The sequence below is a fragment of the Diorhabda sublineata genome, chromosome 1 (assembly GCF_026230105.1).
Source record: "Diorhabda sublineata isolate icDioSubl1.1 chromosome 1, icDioSubl1.1, whole genome shotgun sequence".
NCBI lineage: Eukaryota > Metazoa > Arthropoda > Insecta > Coleoptera > Chrysomelidae > Diorhabda > Diorhabda sublineata.
Window position 1 is genome coordinate 3,387,793 of NC_079474.1, and position 17,050 is coordinate 3,404,842.

Below are 17,050 nucleotides of genomic sequence, written 5' to 3' on the forward strand. Positions count from 1 at the left end.
GTCTTTTTGATGTTTATCTTCTCAACTTGATTGACAATCACATTGTCCATGATCTGATTTTAATAAATTAGTCACTGCGCTATAATACAGGGTGGTATAGTTGAAAATAAATATTTTTAAATTTGTTTCGTGAATGGGTTAGTAATCGTTTAATTATTAATAACTATCGATACATTAATCACTATTTAATAGTAATAATCCTTTTCGTGGTATTTAATTGAGGTTTTGCGGTTTGTTTTGGTTCTGTCAAAGTATAGGTGGCCCAAGACGTACAAAGAATTAATTCAAGATGTACTGAAAGCGCATACAAAATCAACCGATCAAAAAGTCGACGCCTTATTCCTTGTAAATCGGTTCACTTAATGAATGAATGTATGTTTGTACAGTTAATATAACAGTTGAATATAAAAAAAAGTATTCAATCATTCGAGATTCCTCTCCAGTGGAATTTATTTCAAGTTTCATGTCGGTGTTGAATTATTTATTATTAATATCGAAATATTAATCGATTTAAAACAACTTCTTCCCGATTCAAAGTGATATGTCAATTGTCATATCACTAAACATCAGATTTATTATAAAACGAACGTTTGTATAACAACAACCACTTTATAATCGATTCACAATGGCTTCTACTCGATTTAATAACATTAGATACATTTCTACAACCATATAGATATTTAAATCGATTCTACAGTAGATTCTTTTCGATATCTCGCTTTTGGTACCACGGAATATCGAGTTTGATACAAAAATAATCCTTTTTTAACGTAAAACAATTTTAAATCGATTCTAAGCAGTTTTTTTGATATAACGTCACTAAACATCAAATTTTTCAATACAATGAACGTTCCTACAACAACAAACACTTTTTAATATCATTCGGCACGTTTCTACGAGAAATAAATATTTAAATCTATTTTAAGTAGATACTTGGAGATATCATATGATTTTTTTACATGTGGTACCACGAAATTTATGTAAAAAAATGATTTTTAAATTTATCGAATCTTCTATTTCATGTAATCTGTCAATTGTCGTAGTACCACGGAACTATAAGTTATATATAAATCAAAACGTTCCTACTACAATGTAACTATCAGGTGCGATGAAAAAAATACGATGACTTATTTTATTGAAAACAAAGAGAAAAGATATCCAGTGCAAAAAGCGGTGCTACATATGGTAAGGCAGATGTAACATACTTTTGGATCTTTAGTGGCTAAAAACTCCCGTATTCATTGACGATACCTCGTTTTTATATCGATTCTTAGTATTTTGACGTAATGTCAGTTGTCCAGTTGTCATTTTTGTACCCCGACACATAAAATTAAATATCAAACAAAAGTTCCTTTATCAAGAAGTCGATTCAAAGCAATTTCTGTTCGATATATATCATCAGACACTTATCGTACCACGAAACTTCATGTTAAATATGAAACTCAACGTTCGTATAACAAAAAATCGATTCAAAACAACTTCTGTTCGATACAATGTCATTTGACACTTGTATTAACATGGAACATTGAATTCAGCATCAAATGCAACGTTAGCATAACTAAATAATCGATTCTGAACAACTTCTGTTCGATATATAATATCATCAGACAGTTGTCGTACCATGAAACATGAAGTTAAATATCTAACTAACTTCCTTTTCACAAAAAAACGATTCAAAACAACTTCTGTTCGATACAATGTCATTTGACACTTGTCTAACCACGGAACATTAAATTAAATATCAAATGCAACGTTAGCATAACAAAATAATCGATTGAAAACAACTTCTGTTCGATATATAATATCATCAGACACTTGTCGTACCATGAAACATGAAGTTAAATATCTAACTAACTTCCCTTTCAGAAAAAAACGATTCAAAACAACTTCTGTTCGATACAATGTCATTTGACACTTGTCTAACCACGGAACATTAAATTAAATATCAAATGCAACGTTAGCATAACAAAATAATCGATTGAAAACAACTTCTGTTCGATATATAATATCATCAGACACTTGTCGTACCATGAAACATGAAGTTAAATATCTAACTAACTTCCCTTTCAGAAAAAAACGATTCAAAACAACTTCTGTTCGATACAATGTCATTTGACACTTGTATTAACATGGAACATTGAATTCAGCATCAAATGCAACGTTAGCATAACTAAATAATCGATTCTGAACAACTTCTGTTCGATATATAATATCATCAGACAGTTGTCGTACCATGAAACATGAAGTTAAATATCTAACTAACTTCCTTTTCACAAAAAAACGATTCAAAACAACTTCTGTTCGATACAATGTCATTTGACACTTGTCTAACCACGGAACATTAAATTAAATATCAAATGCAACGTTAGCATAACAAAATAATCGATTGAAAACAACTTCTGTTCGATATATAATATCATCAGACAGTTGTCGTACCATGAAACGTGAAGTTAAATATCTAACTAACTTCCTTTTCACAAAAAAACGATTCAAAACAACTTCTGTTCGATACAATGTCATTTGACACTTGTCTAACCACGGAACATTAAATTAAATATCAAATGCAACGTTAGCATAACAAAATAATCGATTGAAAACAACTTCTGTTCGATATATAATATCATCAGACAGTTGTCGTACCATGAAACATGAAGTTAAATATCTAACTAACTTCCTTTTCACAAAAAATCGATTCAAAACAACTTCTGTTCGATACAATGTCATTTGACACTTGTCTAACCACGGAACATTAAATTAAATATCAAATGCAGCGTTAGCATAACAAAATAATCGATTGAAAACAACTTCTGTTCGATATATAATATCATCAGACAGTTGTCGTACCATGAAACATGAAGTTAAATATCTAACTAACTTCCTTTTCACAAAAAAACGATTCAAAACAACTTCTGTTCGATACAATGTCATTTGACACTTGTCTAACCACGGAACATTAAATTAAATATCAAATGCAACGTTAGCATAACAAAATAATCGATTGAAAACAACTTCTGTTCGATATATAATATCATCAGACACTTGTCGTACCATGAAACATGAAGTTAAATATCTAACTAACTTCCCTTTCAGAAAAAAACGATTCAAAACAACTTCTGTTCGATACAATGTCATTTGACACTTGTCTAACCACGGAACATTAAATTAAATATCAAATGCAGCGTTAGCATAACAAAATAATCGATTGAAAACAACTTCTGTTCGATATATAATATCATCAGACAGTTGTCGTACCATGAAACATGAAGTTAAATATCTAACTAACTTCCCTTTCAGAAAAAAACGATTCAAAACAACTTCTGTTCGATACAATGTCATTTGACACTTGTCTAACCACGGAACATTAAATTAAATATCAAATGCAGCGTTAGCATAACAAAATAATCGATTGAAAACAACTTCTGTTCGATATATAATATCATCAGACAGTTGTCGTACCATGAAACATGAAGTTAAATATCTAACTAACTTCCTTTTCACAAAAAAACGATTCAAAACAACTTCTGTTCGATACAATGTCATTTGACACTTGTCTAACCACGGAACATTAAATTAAATATAAAATGCAACGTTAGCATAACTAAATAATCGATTCAGAACAACTTCTGTTCGATATATAATATCATCAGACAGTTGTCGTACCATGAAACATGAAGTTAAATATCTAACTAACTTCCTTTTCACAAAAAAACGATTCAAAACAACTTCTGTTCGATACAATGTCATTTGACACTTGTCTAACCACGGAACATTAAATTAAATATAAAATGCAACGTTAGCATAACTAAATAATCGATTCAGAACAACTTCTGTTCGATATATAATATCATCAGACAGTTGTCGTACCATGAAACATGAAATTAAATATCTAACTAACTTCCCTTTCAGAAAAAAACGATTCAAAACAACTTCTGTTCGATACAATGTCATTTGACACTTGTCTAACCACGGAACATTAAATTAAATATCAAATGCAACGTTAGCATAACAAAATAATCGATTGAAAACAACTTCTGTTCGATATATAATATCATCAGACACTTGTCGTACCATGAAACATGAAGTTAAATATCTAACTAACTTCCCTTTCAGAAAAAAACGATTCAAAACAACTTCTGTTCGATACAATGTCATTTGACACTTGTCTAACCACGGAACATTAAATTAAATATCAAATGCAGCGTTAGCATAACAAAATAATCGATTGAAAACAACTTCTGTTCGATATATAATATCATCAGACAGTTGTCGTACCATGAAACATGAAGTTAAATATCTAACTAACTTCCTTTTCACAAAAAAAACGATTCAAAACAACTTCTGTTCGATACAATGTCATTTGACACTTGTCTAACCACGGAACATTAAATTAAATATCAAATGCAGCGTTAGCATAACAAAATAATCGATTGAAAACAACTTCTGTTCGATATATAATATCATCAGACAGTTGTCGTACCATGAAACATGAAGTTAAATATCTAACTAACTTCCCTTTCAGAAAAAAACGATTCAAAACAACTTCTGTTCGATACAATGTCATTTGACACTTGTCTAACCACGGAACATTAAATTAAATATCAAATGCAGCGTTAGCATAACAAAATAATCGATTGAAAACAACTTCTGTTCGATATATAATATCATCAGACAGTTGTCGTACCATGAAACATGAAGTTAAATATCTAACTAACTTCCTTTTCACAAAAAAAACGATTCAAAACAACTTCTGTTCGATACAATGTCATTTGACACTTGTCTAACCACGGAACATTAAATTAAATATCAAATGCAGCGTTAGCATAACAAAATAATCGATTGAAAACAACTTCTGTTCGATATATAATATCATCAGACAGTTGTCGTACCATGAAACATGAAGTTAAATATCTAACTAACTTCCTTTTCACAAAAAAAACGATTCAAAACAACTTCTGTTCGATACAATGTCATTTGACACTTGTCTAACCACGGAACATTAAATTAAATATAAAATGCAACGTTAGCATAACTAAATAATCGATTCAGAACAACTTCTGTTCGATATATAATATCATCAGACAGTTGTCGTACCATGAAACATGAAATTAAATATCTAACTAACTTCCCTTTCAGAAAAAAACGATTCAAAACAACTTCTGTTCGATACAATGTCATTTGACACTTGTCTAACCACGGAACATTAAATTAAATATCAAATGCAACGTTAGCATAACAAAATAATCGATTGAAAACAACTTCTGTTCGATATATAATATCATCAGACACTTGTCGTACCATGAAACATGAAGTTAAATATCTAACTAACTTCCCTTTCAGAAAAAAACGATTCAAAACAACTTCTGTTCGATACAATGTCATTTGACACTTGTCTAACCACGGAACATTAAATTAAATATCAAATGCAGCGTTAGCATAACAAAATAATCGATTGAAAACAACTTCTGTTCGATATATAATATCATCAGACACTTGTCGTACCATGAAACATGAAGTTAAATATCTAACTAACTTCCCTTTCAGAAAAAAACGATTCAAAACAACTTCTGTTCGATACAATGTCATTTGACACTTGTCTAACCACGGAACATTAAATTAAATATCAAATGCAGCGTTAGCATAACAAAATAATCGATTGAAAACAACTTCTGTTCGATATATAATATCATCAGACAGTTGTCGTACCATGAAACATGAAGTTAAATATCTAACTAACTTCCCTTTCAGAAAAAAACGATTCAAAACAACTTCTGTTCGATACAATGTCATTTGACACTTGTCTAACCACGGAACATTAAATTAAATATCAAATGCAGCGTTAGCATAACAAAATAATCGATTGAAAACAACTTCTGTTCGATATATAATATCATCAGACACTTGTCGTACCATGAAACATGAAGTTAAATATCTAACTAACTTCCTTTTCACAAAAAAACGATTCAAAACAACTTCTGTTCGATACAATGTCATTTGACACTTGTCTAACCACGGAACATTAAATTAAATATCAAATGCAACGTTAGCATAACTAAATAATCGATTCAGAACAACTTCTGTTCGATATATAATATCATCAGACAGTTGTCGTACCATGAAACATGAAATTAAATATCTAACTAACTTCCTTTTCACAAAAAAACGATTCAAAACAACTTATGTTCTATACAATATCATTTGACACTTGTCTAACTATGGAACATTGAGTTTAATATCAAAGACAAAAATCGATTCAAAACTGGATCGATTAATACTAATTTGACACTTGTACCATAAATAGTCAAGTTCATGTTAGAAAAAAATATATTTTCAACGATTTGAAGTAGTTTTTTCATAAATGGATATAAACGCTTCTAATTATTATTAAATGATAGTAATTTATACTCTTTGTGAAATGAATTCCCGCGCATTAAACGGATGCTTCCGATATGTCTGATTTGTAATGCGGAACACGCCATTGTGTGGCCTCGTCGGTACGGAAGTGACGTTCTTTTTGCACTAATCTTTAAAAGCTACCTTATAACTATTGTATTTATTTACAATGCATCAGGTGCATTTTGTATATACTCTGTATTATTTTGTTTTCTGAAGGACGAACGTATTATTATTTTCATTATTTTTATCTTTATTATGTACCCTGTATACTTTATAATTTTTTCAAAGTTCAACTGCTACGTATCGAATATCCAAATCGCACGTGTCACGAATGTACTAAATCAATTTTAACGATTTTTTCAATATTTATCTACACCAAGCGTATTACTGTTTGACATGTTTACACTAAACTTTATATTAACCTCCGTAAGAGGAATGACCCAAATAGCAATTATGTAAACAATGTAAGGCATTGAAGTGAGTTCCTATATTTCATGTTTATAAAATCTTTCTACAAGTTTGAGCATATGTCGCACGTATGTGTGTATATTAAACTAATGTACGTCTGCTTAAAAAACTTTTTGTGTAACGGATAAGAAGAAGAAGAAAAACTGTAACAACTTTATTATAATTTTATAACACGTGCCAAAGAATCAGGGGCGAATCAGATAAACTTAATTAGAAGGATGAAAATATCATTTTAAACAGATATAAATTTCTTTTTTTAAACACGTGGGTTTAAACATGTACGTTTTGTCTATGTTCAATTTGACATGCGCACAACAGCGTTCTGCTACCAGACCATCGACAGTATCAATATAAATACTTTTCTGAATTAATATCGCATCTTATTGCCAAACGTTTTAAGGTAACGACTTTTATAAATCATTTTATGACGTTGGACTCAAAAATTTAATTTCAATCTCGTGGTTAAAACGGCAGGCAATAAACACGATTTATAGCAGTGATTTCTATTTTAAATATGAATTTAAAAACACAGGATATTGATATAATTTTACAGTATTCCTTCGATATTGATTTTAATAATTTAAATCGAACTGTGCAAAAGTTCATCACGCCTCAAACACGTTAGACAGGAGTCAGGACCGCATTCAGGATAGCTTGCAATAATGTGTAATTTTTCTTAATTACCTTTTGAACATTTATTTCATGATGCTGCACAAATATTGTCAAAAATGATTCAATATACAAGGTGGGATAGAAAATAATGAGTTGTCAATCTGTTATTATAATGAGATAATGTTTGTGGTTGACATAAAACATCGGAATTCGTGAATAAGGTGCCAAAAAAGTTCACAAAACGTACGATTATGACCCCGAGACAGAAAGGAAGATGGATACTTTCAACAGTATCAAATAAAAGACTATTTTTATAGCAGTTCGTAAGAAATTTCTTGAGAACTGTAAATAGATCATAGATCAAAGTTCATAGATCTTCCAAACGATGTTTTAGTTATTCAAATAGCTTCTGGTTGGTTTCTGGTAGCATCTGGTTCATCCATGGGTGGTGGTTGTCTATCCAACCGCGCCTCACTCAACAGATTTAACAACATACGATGTTCAAATCTTCCCGAAAGTGAAATATATATTAAAATTGAACATTTTGATTCGAAAAAAATTCTTTCAATCATATTTAACCGAATTTTTAATATAGAATTAGATAAGCGACTTACCCGCCTCGAAATTTTCTTTTAACCTCCTCCACTGCCTAGCCTGATGCAATGAATAGAGGGTGATAACTAGAAAAAACAGTATGCACGAAAATACCGCCGAAGTCAACGCGATAGCTTGCCAATCCCAAACCAAAGTTTCCGTACTGGAAAACGGCGCTTCGGAGCTAGCTACCTCCGATGCGGCGGCTTTAGGTTCGTCTTCTACCGAATTAACACCAGAATCGTGAGTGTTATCCTTAATATCGTCGCCGAACCTCCAGATAATTTCTCCTTCGTCTTTAGCGGGCTTTTGGTGTTGGTGCATTTGATGTTTGTGACGGTGCGGGTTGCCAGTATCCATCGCTTTCAATAACTCGATCAGCGGCCCGCATTGGGTGTCGCGATGGAATTCGCAAGGTCTTAAAAGTACTGTATTATCTTTGCATTGAGTGCAGTTCATGCATATTTGTAATTTAGCGTTTAGATATTGTCTTTCGGGGCAAAACGACGCTAGAATGAACGACGAGAAGCAAGTCAGCAGTAGGATGGAGGTATAGGTTAACACCATCACCTGCAACAAACAAAAATTTAATTGTATTTTGAAGAAGATTAAAATTAGGTCGAAACGTCGATAGTTACAAACAGTAGTTATCATGTTTTTGTTTTCATTATGTTAATTTTGACATTTTTATAGTTAACAATAAGAAACTAGGCGTAAATACGATTAATACTTGATAGACAGGGAATTTAAGTCTAGAAAGTCGGTAATACAAAAGGGCTCTACTGAAGACGACAGTTTTCTTCAATATTTTTCATTTGTTTCTAATATTCTGCTCCTCCAAGTGAGTAACTAAGTTTCTACATCATCAATTTAACACTGATGCAGAGGAACTTAGGAGATTGAGTTGTGCTCAGGCTCCTCACTCGTGTCGACGTCGAGAGTATCCAGAGGATGATGGAATAGCTCCTAAAGAGATGTTCGGACGATTTAATATGAAAAAGAAGACGACGAATTAGAAGAACAAGAAGCGTCCAACTCGTCATCGTGAACCAATCAGCATCAATTTGAAGAGTCAGTCACTCACCAACGATGTTTTGCTTGAATGGGGTTTTCGCGACAGCCCCACAGGAGTAATTAGTGGGGTGAGTTTTAGTGCATGTTAGCTGAGCACTACTTCCAGTACTGATTAATAATGTGAGCTGGTGCTTTTCCCAAAAGAAATGAAAAATTTATATTTCGTAAAAAGTATTTTAGATACAGGGTGTCCCACTACTCGTTAAAACTATCTGTATATGACAAAATACTTATAGTAAAATCATGAAAGTTTCTACGCTTGGCTTTTCGGATACGATCTTTTTAACTAAAATATTTTCAAAGATGGCCGACTTCCGGTTCTACCGGAAGTCGGCTGTAACTTTGTTATTTTGAATGAAACACCCGGTATATTAATATATTTTTGAAATCTACGTAAAATTTTAGTATACTTTCGTCTAAAAACTTTTTTTTAAAAATGCATACCTTTTGAGTTATTAACTTTTTTGTAAAATATTTGACCGTTGAAGACCCTTATAAATTATTTTTTTAAGAAGACACCCTTGAAGATATGAAAATGATTTCTGTTCGGTTGCTCTAAGAAAGGTCAGACGTATTCGATTCTATGTTTAAAAATTTATCATTTTATACAAGTTGTGCATAAAAAGTGTTCAAAGTTTAACTGCATAAATACCAAATTTCTTTATTTTTCTAAATAGAACCACCCGGTTTTTTCTATTTTAATGCATTCAGGGGTAAAAAATAAACCAAATTCATGTATGCTTTCCTATACCTAAACCTTACCGTTATCCAGATATTAAAAGTTTTCTGTAAATTTGTAGAGATGCAAGTACGGACTAAATTTTGTTTTGGCCCGTTGATACAAGCACTAAGAAATAATAATTTCTGTTTATTTTTTCAAATTCAGTGAAAAAATCGAATCAAATTGCATTCACTAATCCCATTCCAACTTTTAGTCGTTTCCGAGATATTTGAGGTTTTAAATTATTATTGTATTTTTTAATTAAGTTTACATTTTTCACGTATACTTTTAGGTTTAGGTTGTAGGTTTATATATAGGAAAGTATACACGAATTTGCCTTATTTTTTACCCCTGAATGCATTAAAATAGAAAAAACCGGGTGGTTTTATTGAAAAAAATTTGATATTTATGAAGTTAAACTTTGAACATTTTTTATACACACCCTGTATAAAATGATAAATTTTCAAACATAGATTTAAATACGTCTGATCTTGATAAAAGTAACCGAACAGAAACTATTTTCATATCTTTAAGGGTATCCACGTAAAAAAATAATTTATAAGGGTCTGCAACTGTCAAATTTTTTACAAAAAAATTGATAACTCAAAAAGTATGCATTTTTCGAAAAAAGTTTTTAGACAAAAGTATACTAAAATTTTACGTAGATTTCAAAAATGTATTAATATACGGGGTGTTTCATTCAAAATAACAAAGTTACAGTCGATTTCCGGTAGAACCGTGTCCTGTCTTCTGGATCATAAGATTTTGCTAATTTATTCATCAAACACAGGTTTTCCTATTTCCTTCCTAGGTTTTTTCCTCCTAATATCCTCTCAAGTAATTACCGTCGATCTGACAGATACAACTCAATATTTTGGAAAATGTTCTCGGGGATTACTATCCGGTTCTTGCGTGTTCGCTTCCTCGAATAACATGATTTTTAGCAACACCAAAATGTAAAACCATAAAAATAACTGTTAGCGTTTCCGATAATAATAAATCTTTACGAATTCGTAAGTAAGTACCGCTGATGTAATTAAAAACAAATCTCAACCAGCGGAAACGAAACAAAAAAAAATCGTTAGAAGAATGTTTATTTTATTATTTATCAAACGTACGCATGTCCTTGTTGACACAAAAAGGATAACAAGCACTTAATATGTTCGTTACTATCGAAGATAATTGATTATCGATATTTTTTTATTACTACAATAAAAATCATCTTAACAATAATTTTAGCAGCACGCCAGATGTACTTAACGCTTGTCTCTGACACAAAAACAAAAAAACTAATGTGTTGTTATACAGATTTATTAACGACACATCCAGATGTTCTCTAAAATGGCGAAGCAAAAAAAATATCGGATCCGAAACGTCTACGTACCGTTGCCAAACACATGGAATTCTCTCGACGTTAAAATAGGTTAGAACGATAAAATGTTTGAAGGTAATAGATTACGGCGATGATTTGTTAAATGAATATACACACTGCGTCGCAAAATTAACGAATTATTTCATAAAAAATTGCGTCTAATGATAAATAAGTCCAAATAAGCTGTTTGTTTCTATTCCAATAAACTCACGACACGAAAAATGTGGTCAACCCCTAACCGAACCAATTTTTTTCAATCATACATAATTCCGAATACATCTCGCTTCAGATTTTCTATGAAAACTGTGTGTTAAACACAAAAAATCGGCATAAATCAGTCGATAACGATTCAAAGAACGTTCGTGCTTCAAACAGTTATGTCTGTGTCTTGATAACACGTGTTCGTTTCAACAGTGTGAAAAACGCACCAAAAATTCTTAAAAACGGGCTCTGTTGCCGACGCGCTACAAATTCTCTCACCCCTGACAATTTTATTCCGTCTCTGGTGGTATGAATTCATTTCCCTGTCTAATTTTTGGTATTGTGGAACTATGACATCCCACTTTTGCCCAATCTTCTTCCTTCAATCAAAAGCTGAAGCAAACGGTACTTCTCGCTCCGTATCACCTGTTCCAGGTATGCTACGTTTTAGTACCCACCAATTCACGTTCTCTTTCTATTCTCATCAGAATTTCTACGTTGGTTTTCCAGAATTCTTCAGTAAATCCACATCTTAAACGCCTCCAATCTGTTTATGGTGTTAAATTTCATTGTCCAGCCTTCAGGAGCTCATCTAATTTACGGGTGATTATCAGGAATTTTGTCTTTTTTATGTTGGTATTGATTCCCATAAACCCACTGTGTATTAGAATTATGTACAGGAGCCTTTGGAGGTCATTAACACCTCTAAGCATTTTCTGGGCCTCTAAAAGTTCGTTGTCAAGTCTAACTGCAGGTGATTGGTTCCAATACAAGTTTTCGATACTATCTTTCTGGTTTATGTCAAATCGCCTCAATGTTTTAACGATGTTATGGTGTTGCATTCTGTCAAAAGCTTTTTCGTAATATATAAACCACATACTACATTTTTTTCTCTGGTTTTAGCAGTTCTGAACCGGCAGTAAATCGAAAAATACGTTGTTGTTTTTATGTTTCGCGATTTTTATGGAAAATCGGTCATAAATTTTTAAATACCCCGTAGAATCCTATATTATTGTAATGGGGAAGTCAAGTTGGTACAAAATATGCAATAAAATATAGGGTGTTTCATTAAAAAATGCCTCAAAGGGCTTTATCACAGTGATCACCCTGTATATACGATTATCTTGTAATTTTTGCTAGGTTTACCGGCATTTGTTTAACATTCTAAATTACCTTATTATAAATATTTTCAATGCCGAAATATTCTAGTCAACTATCTAATATTAAATATAAATAAAAGTCATTAAAATTTTAAAAACGTATAAAGTGTCTTCAGTAGTGTTGTTGCGAACGTTTCCGTCTTCCGGTGTAGGTTATGGTGGAAATAGTGGTACTTCGACAGTCAATATTTATATTTCTAGTCGTATAATTTTGCTAATATAAAAATATATGTATGCAAAATATATAATAAACAAAAGGTTATTCAACCTTTTCTACCTAACAATTAATCTCTTCATTTCATCCTCAACATCACCTGTAGATACTTTTCCATCAAAGAACCGAACATTGTCTTGGAGGCTCTATCATTATTTATCAATATCGGTTCGCCGTCTTCAATTTCGAAGACATAACCTCCAATATTTACCGTATTTTCTTGTTAGTGCTTTGTTTCAGTACAACTAGTACCATCTAGTATCGCTTAGAGGAACTAAATAATGTTTCAAAGCCGAGCTTCATCACCACAAACGATTCGTTACCAAACTGCCTCGTATTAATCAATTTTTTTTAAGCCGCCGTGTCGTTTAGTTGTTTCTAATATTTCCAGAAATATCTCGTCACGTCTCTGATGATATATGAGGAGACTTTTTGACACATCATTCGTCCCGAGTGGATTCCTTCTAACTTCACACAATGCTTTTCTAATATACGAAATTCCCGAGAGAATTCCAAAGTACTATATAAATTCGATACACGACTTTTTATCAGTTTTCTCGAGGATTGATTGTGGAAATGAAAAATGTCGTTTTTTTTATTTATATGCAAGAAACACGCATTTAATAATTTACACATATATAGGACCTTAAGGAGCTGTAGAGCTCACAACTTGATATAATTTAATTCACCATAGCAATCACTACGCTTTTTGAGATCACCCTGTATGTTTGATTTTGACGTTTAAGTTTCGTTTTCTATTTGTGAGATATTCAGATGTTTTTATACTTTTAATTAACCCTGTATAAGATACGTTGAGGTAAATATATTTTAATATATAGTTGGTTCAATGTTATATTTGAATTTTCATATTAAATTTGATTAAATCGTTGCTATAATCATTTAAAAATTCATTATTAATATTAATCGTGAAGAAACTAGTACGTCTCTGTAAATTTCCACGATATCCATAGAGATAAATAGCTTCGTTCGCGTGTCTGATTTCGAATCAGATTCAGGTGCGTTCTGAATCATAGAATTATTAACAATTCCGAGTAGGTTATAGAATTAAACTAAAACTAAAATTAGGTAACTCAAGAGTAGCTTTTATTGTAAACCTAAATTCAGTCACTCAATTTTTTTTTTATATGGAAGATTCAACACTGTACGTACAATGAGAACAACTGGCTATCAACGTTGCCATATCTTTTTGAATAATATAATTTAGTATTAGGTATTTAAGTGTATGAGAAATTTCGTATATGGAAAAGTGACATAAATAAAATCTTCAATAAATGTCAGTACTGGAAGCTCCCAAATAATCAAAACAACCAACTAAATGTCTAAAAAGCATACGAAAATAAACACACCAGTCTCTGTGGTAGCAGTAGACAAAAGGTAGACACATGTACGATTGGGATGTTGAATTTATTTGTATTTGCATATGGATGGAAATTACATCCTAATGCTGTTTATTTTTTTAAATACAATTTTTATTTACATATACCAATTCAGTAATAACCATATGAGGTTTTTTTTATTCTTAATTTTATAAACAAAAAGTGAAGAGGGTGTAGGGTCATTATTTCTTTTCGTAATTGAACGTATTACATAAAATCTAATTATAGATTTGACGTTTACGTTGACGTCATTGAATATTGAATATATATACACAAATTGCTGATACAAAAAAAAATTCTGACCGTTGTATTTCATGTCGAAAGAATGATTGTTATTTATAATGTTTCATGTTTAAATTATATTCCAAATATTTATCTATGTTATAAGATTCAAACGTGAAAATGTATTTGAAAATATTTAAAAACTAACTACCGTATTTTGTGTCCAATCTGGCAACATCGCTTTGGCTTTCATTTTTATATTTACCATTATATATGAACTGTCTAATCAGTTGCATAAAAGTGTGCTATTTTAAAAACTATGTTTCCGTATTTATATTACAATAAAAGTATCTAAGAATTTGCTACAGCAGTCAACACGAAATAAACGAACACGTACAAAAGTTATAATAAATTTCTGCATCATAATAATTAAAGTCAAAGCAGCTGTAGGTTATACTTTACTTCGACAGAATGCGCGGGTGCGGATTCGACGTGAAAGCTTTTAAGTAGTTTTTACCCAAATTCGACGCCTTGCCTTTTAATCAATTAAGGGTCCGTTCCCCGGTAACAATATTAAGTGACAACTTAGATAGATAAATATCGTCACAGTCTTATTTTTTCCCTCGAAATAACGTCGAAAGTGAAACGCGGTCTTAAATAAAGAGACTCAGTGAAAAGTACGATTAATAAGATACGGAAACATCGGACCTTTTAAACTTAATACCACAAACACAATTTTTTGTTATTTATTTCACAGGGTCGGATTCAGACACCATATACATCGAATATCGCTTGCATAAACTTAATTTCCGTTTTATTAGGAGTGAAAGTGATATTTTTGTGTCGAAATTGTGAGTGAACAAATACAGGTGAGTCACGAAACTATGTTTTCAAACTTAACTCGCTTTAATAAATGTTTTTTTATTCTAATATTTCATATTTCGAGATAGATTGTAAGTAAAAAGCCATTTTACTTACCAGATTTACAAAATGGTGTGAAATTGATATGTCAAAAAATTACAGGCGATTTGAAAATATCGGTATCAAGATTATTTTTAATAAACAGCCATCGAAAGAGATCCAAATAAATAGAAACAAATTAATGTTGATTATCGATATTTCTTTTCAAAATTATAATATAATGATTATGTTTAAAAAAAAAAGCAAATTTTTTCAAAACTTTCCCAATTAAGTTGCACTTTATATTCAATAGTCGAGTTCTACAACAAATTCTGGTCATTTTTTATTCCACAAGTTTTAGTTTATCTGTTAAAATAAAAGATGGGGGAGAGTAGGAACCTTGTTATGAAAAAATATCTGTAAGTCCGGTTCTGCTAAGTCGATTTTGATAAAACTGATGTTGTTTAAAAAAGATTTTATTCAGTAATACAAAATATTTAAATTGTAATCATTTTAATTAACAACGTGAATGCTAGAGGGCGTTGGATTATATATTTTAGATTTTGTGATTTCTCTTGACTTCTCTTAAATAGAATCATGAAAATTCCAGTATACCTTTTAAAAATAAACTAAATTAACATGAAAATAGCGAAAACCGTATGACGATATCTTTTTACAGTCCCGAGATATCTTAAGAAATGTGTAAACGTGACTTCAGATTTTCGGTATATCCCTCGTATATCATCCAAACAAGTATCGATTTTAAAACAAATCAAATGATATTTTTTATACAGGATGTATCATGTGATAGCGATATTTATGTGACTAATAATATCAAATAACAATATGATTCAAATAAAATCTAACAAACAAAAAATGAAATTAACCAGTTCTATTATATCAATACATAAACGATATCAATAATTATATTTTTATTTGTCATCGAGATAAATAAGAAAGAAAATAATTGTATTAACAGTCTGACGATTAAAGTACGTTGATATTTGGTTGTGAACCGTTCAAAAAAAAATAGTGTGTCTAGATATTATGATTCTACGACTACATTAGCACGAGCAAATGCTATAAAAGAGAAAAATCACAAAAGGAAAACATATTTTCCAGTAAATACTCATTAATAAACAATTTCTCTTTTATTTTGTAAAATTATTCAACGAATTTTTTGTTTTTATGCGTTTCCTTTCGAAATTTCCATTGACGTACGTCACTGTTGACGTCTGGTCCAAGTCTGCTTACTCTATTTCATTTATTCCTGGTTTTATTCTATTTATTTTTGGGAGCGATCTCGTGCAAATTATTATTGTCCGTTTTGCTGGAAATATCTTTGTCTCTCCGGTTCATTTATCATCTAAAATTTCAGTAGAAATTTTTAATGAACGTTTCGACTTCTACCTTATTTAAAATCATTAATAAATCTAGTCGGGGAGCTATTTGAAGTGGCAATTAGAAGAATTCCAAAGAGATATTTTTCATTTCCAATACTAGTTCATTAAAAGCTGATTCTAACCTCAAATTTTTAATACTCTTCACTCTATTATCTACATTGAGTATTCCTAAATTAGTTGAGGTGAACCTTCGGAGAAAATGCGTGATTCTGGCGATGCTAATAAGATTCAAAACAAGGCTGAGATAGTTTGAGGCTGAGATACCCATTAATGGATTCTGAGGTTGAGGTCAGTTCTTGAAATTTGAATTTCATGAATG

General features: G+C 31.2%; 2 protein-coding genes across 2 annotated transcripts in view; one reads left to right on the forward strand and one right to left on the reverse strand.

Annotated features, from left to right (window-relative positions):
- LOC130451332 (tumor necrosis factor receptor superfamily member wengen) overlaps positions 1 to 17,050 on the reverse strand; it is a 57,671-nt gene that overhangs the window by 28,403 nt on the left and 12,218 nt on the right. Inside the window, exon 2 of the mRNA XM_056790290.1 lies at positions 8,088 to 8,637. Within this exon, the coding sequence (XP_056646268.1) occupies positions 8,088 to 8,637 (550 nt within the window). The remainder of the gene's footprint in view (positions 1 to 8,087; positions 8,638 to 17,050) is intronic.
- Positions 14,951 to 17,050, forward strand: part of LOC130451318 (uncharacterized) — a 46,391-nt gene continuing 44,291 nt past the window's right edge. The window contains exon 1 of the mRNA XM_056790269.1: positions 14,951 to 15,297. The gene's annotated coding sequence lies outside the window, so the exon portion shown is untranslated. The remainder of the gene's footprint in view (positions 15,298 to 17,050) is intronic.